The sequence below is a fragment of the Syzygium oleosum genome, unplaced genomic scaffold, assembly GCF_021117445.2.
Source record: "Syzygium oleosum isolate NSW1041296 unplaced genomic scaffold, Sole_v2.1 Sole_v2.01, whole genome shotgun sequence".
NCBI classification, from domain to species: domain Eukaryota; kingdom Viridiplantae; phylum Streptophyta; class Magnoliopsida; order Myrtales; family Myrtaceae; genus Syzygium; species Syzygium oleosum.
The window spans coordinates 3,020,341-3,033,165 of record NW_026607485.1 but is presented as its reverse complement, the minus strand read 5'-3'; the positions used below and the strand labels follow the sequence as shown (position 1 = coordinate 3,033,165).

Here is a 12,825-nt window from a genome sequence, read left to right as displayed (position 1 = left end):
TTACTATAAAATTGATTTTGGTTGTTGAATTGTCAACATCATTCAACCATGGATGCTTATAGAATGACTGACACAAAGGTGATAGAAGAGAAAAAGACAACCGGAGAAGAACAAAGCGGAAGGAAGCTTCATTTCTCTATTCCCGAGCTTTTTTGTGTGTTAGCCAGGTGAAAGGCTCATTTCTGTTTTAAGACCTCTATTCAGTATATTCTTTTTCTTTCAAAGTTCTTCGTTCTTGTAGATGTGATACCACCAATCTAACGATTGCCCCTAAAAAGTTTTCTTTTCTTCCGTTCTTTCTATTGCTGTCAATAGTAAACCTCTTCCTAGCTAGGGGACAAGCATTAAGTTCCTTTGTAAGACAAATTGAAGAAGTGTAGTTCTTTCTCAGAGATCTAAATCACTTGTGAAGCATGGTTCTTGACTTCAATTTATTCGGCTGCAATATTTTCCTAGTGTAGCAGCTTTTGTGAACACGCTTGCTGATCATTGCTGTATAAATAGAGTTTTATGTGAAGTTTAGAAGTAAGCCACCAGAGCAAAAATGTGAGCCTCTGGATAGAGAGAAAAGACAGGTTGCACATATGGAATGTAGACAAAAAATAAAAGTGTTGTGGGTCTGTCTTTGTACGAGCTAGGGTGTTCTAACTCTAAAGTATATTGTGTGGTGAGGGAAAAATATATTGTAATAGCGTGTGAGAGATTTTTTATGTATCGGATCTCCATATAAGTGTGTCTCGAGTTGCCTAATATGAATTTTCATTTTACCGTCACCACTATGTTTCTGCAACCCAACAATTTGTCAACCTCCAACTTCAAATTCTTCATAGTGACGAAGTAGATTTACCACTATTCTCGTCCCATAATTGAATACATGTTGACTTGAAATTTAGGTCATGGAATTGGATACCCGACTATGCTAATTGCTAGCTGGAGAAGTCAGTGCACAGCATATATATTGTGACATTATTGGATTAACTCACTCGATGTATTGTCCGTTTTGGCTCCGCTCATTCCGAGCCGTATAATTTTTCTACTAGTGGTTATCTTCTCAACATTGGCCTATTTGTTATCTTTTTTCTTTGAGTTAATACCATGAAAATTTCAAACTGGTACACCGTAACAATAATACCATCAGTTAGTTTTCATTAAATTTTACCGTCAAATTGCTAAATTGGATAACACGTGGCAGTTGGTGTACCAATTTAGGATTTTAACCTTCTGTTTGTCACAGGTGTACTAATTTGTGATTTTTCATGGTATTAATCCAATTTAACGAAAGGTAAATTTATCACAAGTATACCAGTTCGGAGTTTTTTGTGGTCAAAAAATTTGTTTGGGGTAAATTTATCACAGATGTACTAGTTTAGGATTTTTGGGTGGTCAAAAAATTAATTTAGGGTAAAATTGTCACAGATGTACCAGTTTAGGATTTTTCGTGATATTAACCATTCTTCTTTTTTGTATTTCGGCAACTTGCTACTAGGCAGGCAACACTTGCCAATCGAAACACCAATCTCAACGATAATTAGGAAGCCTTCAATATACTAAAGATACAGATAATAATGTGATATAGGCATAGCCAAAAAAAAATTCCCATAAGAGCATAATGACATGAATGAGTCAACACACAGTCATACTTGTCCATGCATGAAATATAATTATAGTGGTCGCTGGTCAAAATACTCGGCGTGTGAAGACCCAATCAGTCACACACAGTGATACTTGTCCAAGTTTTCATATTTGATCTAGTACGAGGAATGAGAGGTTTAAGTATTGTGTTAATCCTTTAAGTTTTAGCGTTCGTGTAATTCAAGTTAAACTTTGGTTTTCTGACCTTTATTTTGTCCAATTAAGTTCTCCAACTTTCATGATCTATGTGATTTGATCATCTAAGTTTCATATTGTGAAATCATGTTCTCTAACATTGTCGACTTGTGCGATCAAATCCTTTGATTAACTGCTCTCGCTAAACTGTCAAATTAATCAATGACGTGACATTGCCAATATGGCTGAAAATGGCACGTGAATCATGATGTTAATGTGACGTCTAATTGACAAAAGAAAAAAATTGGAATAAGGAGAAAAAAGAAACCCTTAACTTGATAGTGTTGGTTAAGCGAGTAAACAAAATACTCGATCGCTCAAACTAAAAAAGTTATAGGGTTTGATTGAATAAAAGAAAACTTATAGAACCAAATGGCACAAAATCAGAAAACTAGAGGACTTAATTGCATAAAATAAGAATCAGACGATCAAATCGAACAAACACTAAAACTAAGAGGACCGGAAGTGCACTTAATTTGTGAAGGGATACCGAGGCGGTGGTCTAGTGAGATCGAGAAAATGGTTAACAAATAAAATTAACCACTCCTAATTCATTTCGAGAACAATTTTCGGTTCGATTAAAGCTGGTTTTTCGCAATAGGTGATGATTAAATTTCTTGGTGAAAGGAAAGTCACCGCGCTCCAATCGCAATTTGATTCTTGGAGGCCCCTAGACCCACCGTCATATGGTTAGACTATTGAGCCTTACTTTATGTATTTGTTAACGACCTAAGATAAGAAGACTTGCTTGTAATATCGAGTTGAAAGTTTAGATAATTATGTCATAAGAAGAAGGAAAATGCCCAGATTTTTCCAATTGACAAATTGAAGCACAATGTGAGATTCAATCCGATTTTAATGGCAAGGATGCAAGTGGTCCTTCTTTGAACTTCCTCAAACACTCTTATGTTGATTTATGAGATTAGATCCGATGGTACCGATAAGGATGCGGCGGTCTTTCTTTAAACCTCCTCTAAGACTCCTATATTTATTTATGAAATTAGATCCAATTGTGTGATCTAGGCATAGAAAAAAGAATTTTCCTATGATCACAATGACATGAACGACTCAACGCAGTCCATGCATGAAATATACTATATTAGTGGTCAACAGTCGGTGTCCGGATTCCTGGGGATAATTTTGTGAAGACCCAGTCAATCACACGTAGTCATACTTTTCCATTTCTTTTCATATGTGAGCTAGTGTGAGGAAAGAGGGGGTTAGGCAAAGTATTACTCCTTTAAGTCTCAACGTTCGTGGAATTAAACTTTGAACTTTGGTTTTCTAACCTTTACATTTTTTTGATTGATTTCTCTAACATTCTTTATATGTACAATTTGATCCTCTAAGTTTTATTTTATGCAACCAAGTTCTCACTTTCTCGACTTGTGCAATCCAATCTTTGGTCAATGGCTCTCACTAAACCGTCAATTAAATTAATGACGTGGCATTGTCAAGGCACGTGAATCATGATGTTCGTGTGACATCAAATTGACAGAGGAAAAACAATCCTGGAATAAAAAAATAAATAAATCCTTATTTGATAGTGTTAATTAAGCGGGTAAGCAAAACACTCGATTGCACAAACAAAAATAGTTACAGGGTTTGATTGAATGAAAGAAAACTTATAGAACCAAACCAAATTGCCCAAAATGAGAAAAATAGAGGACTCAATTGCATGAAATGAGAGTAAGATGATCAAATCGAACAAACACTGACAGTTAGATGACCGAAACTGCACTTAATCCACCAAGGGAGACCCGAGTTGGTGGGTTAGTGAGATAGAGAAAATGGTTGAGGAAAAAAAATTAACCACTGTTGTTTCATTTCAAGAATAATTTTTGTTTCGAATAAAGCTGATTTTCCACGATGGGTAATGATTAAAAATTTCTCGACGAAAGGAAAATCACCGCGCTCCAATTGCAATTTGATTCTTGGAGGGCCCTAGACCCTTTGTCATATGTTTAGACCATTGAGCCTTACTTTATGTAGTTGCTAATGACCTAAGATAAGATGACTTGCTTGTGTTTTCAAGCTGAAAGTTTGGATAATCATGTCATAAGAAGAAGGAAAATTCCAAGACTTTTCCAATGGATAATATAGATTAGGCATCAAATCGGAGCACAATGTGAGATTCGATCCAATGGTAACAACAAGGATACGAGCAGTGCTTCTTTAAACTTCCTCGAAGACTCCCATATTAATTTATGATTGAACTTTGGTTTTCTAACCTTTAGTTTGTTCAATTAAATTCGCTAAATTTCTTGATTAGTGCGATTCGATCCTCTAAGTTTTATTTTGTGAAATCATATTCTCTAACTTTCTCAATTTGTGCGATCAAATATTTTGGTTAACTGCTCTCGCTAAAACGTCAAATTAATTAATGATGTGACATTGCCAATATGGCAGAAAATGGCACGTGAATCATGATGTTAATGTGACATCAAATTGACAAAAGAAAAAAAACTTGGAATAAAAAAAATGAAACCTTTACTTGATAGTGTTAGTTAAGCAGATAAGGTAAACACTGGATTGCACAAACTAAAAAAGTTATAGGGTTTGATTGAATAAAAAAAAAGAAATAACACCAAATTGCGCCGAATGAGGAAAATAGAGGACTTAATTGCATAAAGTAATAGTTAGACAATCAAATCGAATAAACGCTGAAACTTAGAGGATTGAAACTACACTTAATCCGCGAAGGGATACTCAAGCTGGTGGTTTACTAAGATTGAGAAAATGGTTGAGGAAAAAAAAATTAACCACTCTTATTTCATTTTGAGAACAATTTGCACTTCGACTAAAGATGATTTTTCACAATGGGAGATGATTAAATTTCTCGAGGAAAGGGGAATCACCGTGCTCCAATCACAATTTGATTTTTGGCGGCCCCTAGACCCTCTGTAATATGGTTAGACTATTGAGCCTTACTTTATGTAAGTGCTGACAACCTAAGATAAGATGACTTGCTTGTGTCATTGAGTCGGAACTTTGTATAATCATGTCATAAGAAGAAGGAAATTTCCAGGATTTTTCCCGTCAATAATAGAGATTAAGCATCAAATCGAAACACAATGTGAGATTCAATCCAATGATAATGACAAGGATGCGGGCAGTCTTTCTTCAAACTTCTTCGAAGTTTACGATATTGGATTCGATGATACCGACAGGGATGCGAGCGGTCTTTCTTTAAACTTTCTCGAAGTACCAACAAGGATGTGAGCGGTCTTTCTTCTCAAAGACTCCCATATTTATCGTTGAGATTTGGTCCGATGGTGCCAAGACTGATGTGAGCGGTCTTTCTTTAAATTTCATCCAAAACTCCCATGTTTATTTAAGAGATTAGATTCAATTGTGGGGACAACGATGTGTGGGTTTCTACGAACACAGCGAGAAGGTTCCTGCGTCGGGCAATTCTTTTCTTCCCTTATTTTATTACTTCGTTTCTTATTTATCAAAACGGAGTTCACATTGAAGGAGTTGTTGACTTGAAGAGTATACGTCAACCTCCACAGTGAACGTCACATCCTTCACAGTGACAAATAAGGCTCAGATAAAATTCGAGTAAAAAAATAAAGAGAGATGGTCTTTGAGTTTTTTATTAGCCATTAAACAAAATTTGAACGATTTTTACATGTAAAGAACATGTCATGAATGAGGAAATCCACGGAGGCTCTAATAAAAAATATATAATTAATCAATGTGGCATACTAAGTAATATGAATTTTTATAAAGTATAAATTTCTATTTCATCATTTTGGATTTCATCAACTGTAGGCCTGTAGGTCACCCTTGCATTTTCCAAAACTCAGGGTTTGAATTCCTTCTGCAGGTAGTAACAGCAAAATTTAACCCCTAAGCAAAAACAGCCATCTCACATTATTTTGTGATCATTTTTCTAGTTGGATTCCTTCTACATTTAAAAATTAGTCACATTTTAGATGTGAGACTCCTTTAACACAACTCACACTTATATTCTAAGTATATCGTACTTTAGTTTTAGCTCTAATAGGAGGAGTTTCGCATTGTTCTCTCCTCTTTGAGAAACTAGTTGAACTTTCATGCTTTGCACAGGTTTCAAAAATGATTTATGAGAATTTAGTTGGATACTATAATTTTGAACATTTAAACAAATTGTACAAGAATAGTGTTTGGATTTATTCCACGAAGTGAAAAGGGCTTTGCCTTCAGAACAAGTGATGTAGCTGCTCTTTTGCAGGGAGAATCAACGTTTGAGTCGCACGTATTGGACTGTAGATATGACATGTCTCCTCCGATAGCAAGAAACATGTTGGCATCTTCAAGCTCTCTGACGCTTATGGCACAGCAAACCTACGGCAAATCTAACTCCCATTCTTTGTTCTTATTAGCAGACGAGCTTATTAAACTTTTATATTTGTGCTGGAATTGACTTGTAGTTTTAAACTCTATTCTGTCTTGGGACTCACGTTGAAACTTTTTGGTGAGAATAAGGGATGTCTTAAGACAAAATGCGATATATAGGGGTATTTTGAGTATTTGATATAAGTATGGGGGTAAATCGGAATTTTCGTTAATAATTGGGGTATTCTCAAAACTCACAAAGATGGTTGCTCGACTTTTTAGAATCATAAAGAAATTGGCCCGTGTATTGAAAAACTCGTGTCTGAGATAAGTCAAATCTCAAAAATAAAGAAAAAATGAAAACTCTCTTTTACATGGTTTGTGGCCTCAATGTTAAAGTGCCTCGAAACAAGACAATCAAATCAACCTTGGTAAATGGCTTGAATAAGTACTAACAACCTAGAACTATTTGATAATTTTATCGAAAGAAAAAAAAGTACATAAGTAATTCTAATAAAGTCGGTAATTTGATAAGAATTTGATAGCTTCAATAAGACGCAAGAGTTCTGAGTGGAACAGGTATCAAGCATGCCCATTCCACCTTACCGATCATTATTCCAAAATTCATACAATATGCAATACAAAGTTGGAACTTGCAAACAAAAGCCTAGGAGAGTTGATGCGTGACAGAGAGTGTCTTATTCCAGCATACGGGTAGATCTCCTCCTCCTCCCACAGTTCTCTTCAAGTACCGCCTGCTCCTTGTAAAATTGGCAGAGTCGATGAGAAAAGTCAGCAACAGGATACAAGCTGGAATCCAACTAAGTTATGCAAATGAAACTACCAAAGTAGTTGATGCAATTGAGTTTTGTTCGACGACACTCTATCTCTCCCTCTGCGAGAGCAAGCGATCGTGTGTGCAAGTGAAAGGGAGCTGTTTGGTAAGTTAAAATGAACCTTCTTGCCGTCTAGAACTTTTCTCTGTTCCTACTTTTCGCCTTATTTTTTCCTATTGTTGCAGATCAACTATCTGCAATGACCATTGTATATGTTCATGCAGGTATTTGATTTGTACTGAACTGTCGGGCATCTTTTAGATACAGTCAACATTCAATTTGCATTACAAATATTACCCAAAATGTCGCGGGGAATATATCAAGGACTCATTTCTCTTGGCAAAGATGATGCAATCGATCCATTCTCCTAGTTCAGAGTTCTCCCAGGCAAGTGAGATGTCTGTATTCGAGGAAGAATTTATTTTCCCGAAACTGAGGATAAAAATAGACTTAAAGAGGAGCAAATTTGAAATCTCAATGTGATCTAGCGAGAGTCTGCCTTTGCAGCATGGGAGAGGCTTTATTTGTTGTTGGATAGTCTCAAAGGGGAGCTAGAAAATCTTGCTCGTGGTAGTGAGTAAAAATTACGGAAGGAGCGATTCAGTAAGTTATAGAGGAAAGGCCAGTAAATCCGTGGGCCTGCTTCCTAAGCATCAGATGTCAAAAACTATATCTACAGAGAGTAAAAAATGATCGATCTGGACTCAAACATAGGCATCTAGAAAGTCTCTTTTATATGACTTGAGTGAAATTCAGCATGATAATCAGAGGATGAGAATGTCATAAATCTTCTATATGTCCAATTTCAGTTGAGAAGAAGTGGGAATAGGCCAAACAGATTAATGATGCTCACTGCTTGCATCTTCCCATCATACTGGTCGTTAGTCTAGCATATCCACTGTATGTACGTACTCTAAACAATTTAAGACCTCTATGCATTTTTGTTGAATGACGAGCAAAGACTGGAAATTGCTGTATATTGACTGAGATTTTGTAATGAATACCTGCAGTGCTGTTGCTCCAAAGTACTTGAACATCGATGGCAGTAAGGTTTTGATAATCAAGGCGCTTCCACGTTTTAATTGACATCAAAGGACCCCAACTTGCCTCGTCTGTTTTCTGTAATGTTGCTTGCACCACCCTTGCCCTCCTTGCCCATCCAGCCTTCCCGTAGGCATGGTATCCAAAACCCCCACCATAACAAAGCTGTATACCAGTATATTCACCGCAAAAGTCGTTAAGGTGATCGTGACCCGTGAAAACAGCTTTAACATCACCTGCTTCTACCATAGTTGTAAAGAAGCCTGAGTTTACAGAAGGAGAGCTAATGCCATCTTGATTTACACCGGTATAATTTGATGAATCGACACTTGCAAACTCGGGCAGTGGGATATGGAAGTAAGCGAGCCCTGGCGCAGGTGCTTCCTGAGCCTCTGGCTGACTCATATATGCTCTCTGCAACAGAGACACCCAAAACGAACTAATTAATCGCATAATTATTGTCATCAAGTTGGGATAAGGCTGAAGGATCTTAGGCTTGGTTTGTTTTGCGGAAATCAAATGATTTGGAAAATATTTTCCTAAATATGATCGCTTGTATTTTTTACAAAATTGAATGAACGATAATATTTTTATCGTACGCGATAATGTTACAGAGAGGAAGATTATTTTCTCGTTTCGAGTTTGCATTTTCTGCCTATATTTTACCAAGGCAATAAATTGTTTCAGTACTTTAGCTCCGCTTATTTAAGGAAGAAACGAATTTTACCTATATTTCTTGCCCCAAAAACGTTGAAGTCAATGCAATTCCTGACTAATATTCTTTTGTTTCACTACAGACATAACTATCTTCATTAGATATCCAAAAAGAACGTCAACGCTCGTACTTTTTCCTTCTGTGAAGCTACACTTGATAGCTATCCATTTTGAATCGGTGTTCACTCTGTTGAATATAAGGAGAAGGACAGTAAAGACTTTTGAAAGGAACTGGCAACATTAATACCTGAAGCTTCATAGACGTGCGTTGGAACCAAACTTGCTGAGAGGGTTTGATCCAACCGTAACCATGTATTGACGGAACTGTCGAATAATCTCCGCTATCAAGGAGGTAAAGATTGAGGACTGATTTGTTTTCAAAACCCGAGCCTTCAACCCCATGGACCTCCAAGTTGTAATTCCCAAAGCCATCAATGTCATCAACCCCGGTAGGATTGACCCGAGACAAAGTGTGATTGAGGCTAACTATATGTCTCATGACCCCTTCTCTTGACAAGGCGGACTCTTGGTCGTGGTTTCCCAACACGGCGGCCCATGGTATGCTTGAGGAAATGGCAGGGGAAAATGCAGCATCTAAAGATCTTGCAGCATCGGTCGCATCAGAGGCATAGATATTATCCCCTTCATCACATTGCAAAAGTATGAAACAGTTAGTTTTGGGTACCTTCATTCATCAAGATTGGCGCCTAAGGCCGAGATGTAACAGCAAAACGTCTCTACACCTCAAGTGACTGTCGTGTGGAGTGTATGCCTATGCAATACGTACAAGCACAAAACATGATATAGTAGCTCGATTTATTTGAGAATAGAAGAAAGGGAATTAACCCGTGAAAACAATGAGGTCGGGCTTCTCAGCTAGGATCATCCGACGGAGGAAGGCGGTGGTGTTGAGGTCGGAGCAACTTGCCATCTCAGAAGGAAGAACGTCCCTGCAGCGTGTGGTCTTGCCGTCGGCATAGTGCATGTCCGCCACCTGCAGTATCTTGAATTCCCCGTTTTCCCTGAATCGCAGCTGCTTCTGCTTCGTTTCTTCTGTCGAGACGGCGAGAGAACCCATACAAAGGACCACCGCCGCTGCCGCCAGCAGACCCCGGGCGCCGATTGTCTTCTTCATCTCCTCCATATTCTTGATGCCCAAGGAAACAGAACTACCGCTTAAAACCAACCGGAGTCAACAAGACTTACTTTAAAAAATCGGAGTTCACATTGGAGTAGTTGACTTCGACAGTGAACGTCGGCGATGAATAATGCCCAAATATAAAATGAAGGGTTGTAATACGGAAAACTTAAAATTAGTACATTTGTAATAAATTTATCTTAAACTATTTTTTTGATCATAAAAAACCCCAAACTAATATACCTGCAACAAATTTACTCTCCGTTAGTTTCCGTTAAATTTTGCCATCAAATTGCTGATTTGGATGACACGTGGTAGCTGACGGTACACCAGTTTAGGGTTTTACTCATCTGTTTGTCACAGGTTTATCAGTTTGTGATTTTTCATGACGTTAATCTAATTTAACAAAGGGTAAATTTTATCACAAGTGTACCAGTTTGGGGTTTTTTTTGGTAAAAAAATTAGTTTTTGGTAAATTTCTCACAGGTGTACCAGTTTTGGGTTTTTTGTGGTTAAAAAATTAGTTTGGAGTAAATTTGTCACAGACGTCTCAGTTTAGGATTTTTCGTGATATTAACCCTAAATGAAAGAGAGATGGTCTGAGTTTTGTATTAGCCATGAAACAAAATTTGAACAAATTTTACATATAAAGAACACGTCATGAATGAGGAAATCCATAGAGGCTCTAATAAAAAAAATAGTTAATTAATGTAGCATATTTAGTAATTTGAATTTTTATAAAGTATAAATTTTTATTTCATCTTTTTAGATTTCATCTACTGTAGGTTGATGACACCTAAATTTTTGCCTGTAGGTCACTGTTGCATTTTCCAAAATCCGGGGATCGAATAGCAAAATTTGACCCCTAAGCAAAAATAGCCATCTTACAATATCTTGCGACCAATTTTCTCGCCGCATTCCTTCCTCACTTAGAAACTAGACACACACGTAGTAGTTTGTTCGTACATAAGTTTCCCCTCTCATAGTCCATTCCTGCATTTTATAAAAATTCGGAATTGAATTCACTGCTAACGGTGAAATTCCGCTCCAAAAAAAAAACATCGATTTTGCACCATTTTGCATCCTCATTTCATATTACATTTCTTTGCATTCACAAATTAGGGACATCGTAGTATTAGGACCTTGGACCCTAAGTAAAAAATTAGTGGTCTTGCATTTTGTAAAAGAAGTTAGGAATCGAATTTGCCAAAAAATGGCAAAATTTGATCCCTAGCCAGAAACACCAATTTCGCACGATTTTGCATCTATTTCATTACATTTAGTGATTAAAGACATGATAATTTTGATACCTTGGACTCAATATCATAAATTTGGACCAACAATGACAACGTAACTCTCTAATCTCGTCAACCAATAGTTGTATTGGACAACTTCGTTCAATCTCTTTTCTCATCGAATTCGAATCACTACCTAGATGGAATTTCTCGAAAAATATAGATTTCACAAATTCACTTACAGAGACGAAGAAAGGAGACATTATCCCTGATTAAGTCTCACTAGCTCAAGACCCCATCCACGCACAGCGAAGAACTTTATATATTTATTTTATTGATATTTCCAATGAATATTTTCCTCACGGCGCTATTTTCACCCCTATATGATTCAATTCACTCCATTTTTCACTAAAAAGATAAAATTGCCCTTATTCGATTGCAATTTGAAGTGGTTGCCCCAAAATTTATCTACTTTCCTTCATTTTTTGTTTTTTTTTTCTATTCTTATTTAGGAGCTAGTTGCCATAATTAAGCATTTCAAATGTTTTATTTTTATTTATTGTGGCTATCCCATGTATATTGAGGCATTATGTTTTCTTTTCTATTTTTAGATTTACTTCCGAGAAATAAGTTTTGTGGAGAAGAGAAATTTCAACGAAACCTAACTCTTTTCTTCATTGTTGAGCAAATATATACATTATTTTTTAGTAGAATCTAGAAAGTCTTAACGGGGACAATTTTTTAACACAATCACATGCTATAAACTTTTATTTTTGTTGTGCATATTACTATAAAACCCTTTTTTATCTTTCTGTTTTTTAGTAAACACTTCATAAAATGATATTAATTTTGCCCATGCAAAATGATGAGATTTCACTGGCATTTAAAAAAAATCTTATTTTTAGGCTATGCTAGATTTAATTATATTTCATCTTTCAAAATTTCATGTTGGAGTATGGAACTGTGATTTTAGTTTTAAAATCTTTAAATAGCGTTTTTTTTTTGTTTCATAACAACATCAAACCTTTCTCTTATCAGTTGTCTTTTTTATACATTTAGTGAGATATCCCCCAATAAAAAAAGTGAAATTTTTTCTTATGGCAACTAAATCCTACATAGAAATAGAAAAACTAAAAAAAGAAGGAAAGATAATTAGGAAGCCTTTTAAATACTAATGATACTGATAATGATGTGATATAGGCAAGGCATAACCAAAAAAAAAAATCTCATAAAAGCATAATGACATGAATGAGTCCCACGCGGTCCACGCAAGAAATATAATTATAGTGGTCACTGGTCAAAATACTCGGCGTGTGAAGACCCAATCAACCATACACGTTTTCCCATTTGAGCAAGTACAAGGAAAGAGAGGGTTAAGTATAGTGTCAATCAACCATACACGTTTTCCCATTTGAGCAAGTACAAGGAAAGAGAGGGTCAACTATAGGGTGTTCTGCAACTTAGACTGGCGGCTTTAATTCCCAGCAGTTGAGGCTTTTGTACTAGTGGCTATTGGTTCTGATCACAATCCTCTTTTACTGGATTCCTCAATTGAAGTTGTACAAAGAAGAAGAGAATTTCGCTTTGAAGCGTACTGGAATGAGGAAGCGGAGTGCAGCAAGATTATAAAGGAGGCATGGCAGTCCCCATTTCTGGAAAATGCAGGCTTAAAGGAGAAATTACAGGTGGTAACCAGGGTTTTGACCATATG

At 36.5% G+C, this 12,825-nt stretch overlaps 1 protein-coding gene across 2 annotated transcripts; it reads right to left on the bottom strand.

The window, feature by feature from the left end:
- Window positions 1-6,658: 6,658 nt before the first annotated feature.
- LOC115690059 (probable inactive purple acid phosphatase 29) lies at window positions 6,659-9,928 on the bottom strand. Of its 2 annotated transcripts, none has more exons than XM_030616297.2 (4): window positions 9,588-9,928; window positions 8,989-9,383; window positions 7,991-8,441; window positions 6,659-6,911 (listed from the first exon to the last, which is right to left on the bottom strand). In XM_030616297.2, exons 1-4 carry the CDS (start codon window positions 9,883-9,885, stop codon window positions 6,895-6,897), a joined length of 1,161 nt encoding a protein of 386 aa, XP_030472157.1. In that variant the 5' UTR covers window positions 9,886-9,928; the 3' UTR covers window positions 6,659-6,894. The 2 variants fall into 2 exon arrangements, with proteins under 2 accessions (XP_030472157.1, XP_030472159.1); XM_030616299.2 differs by having other exon boundaries at window positions 6,659-6,905.
- Between the last annotated feature and the right edge of the window lie 2,897 nt (window positions 9,929-12,825).

What these genes read in the sequence shown, in the direction of transcription:
- LOC115690059 (XM_030616297.2), bottom strand. Translation starts at nt 9,885, where the DNA reads ATGGAGGAGATGAAGAAGACAATCGGCGCCCGGGGTCTGCTGGCGGCA. An exon ending in CGACCTCATTGTTTTCACGG is followed by an intron (nt 9,384 to 9,587) that starts GTTAATTCCCTT and finishes AATGTGATGAAG; the next exon opens with GGGATAATATCTATGCCTCT. An exon ending in GCACGTCTATGAAGCTTCAG is followed by an intron (nt 8,442 to 8,988) that starts GTATTAATGTTG and finishes TCTCTGTTGCAG; the next exon opens with AGAGCATATATGAGTCAGCC.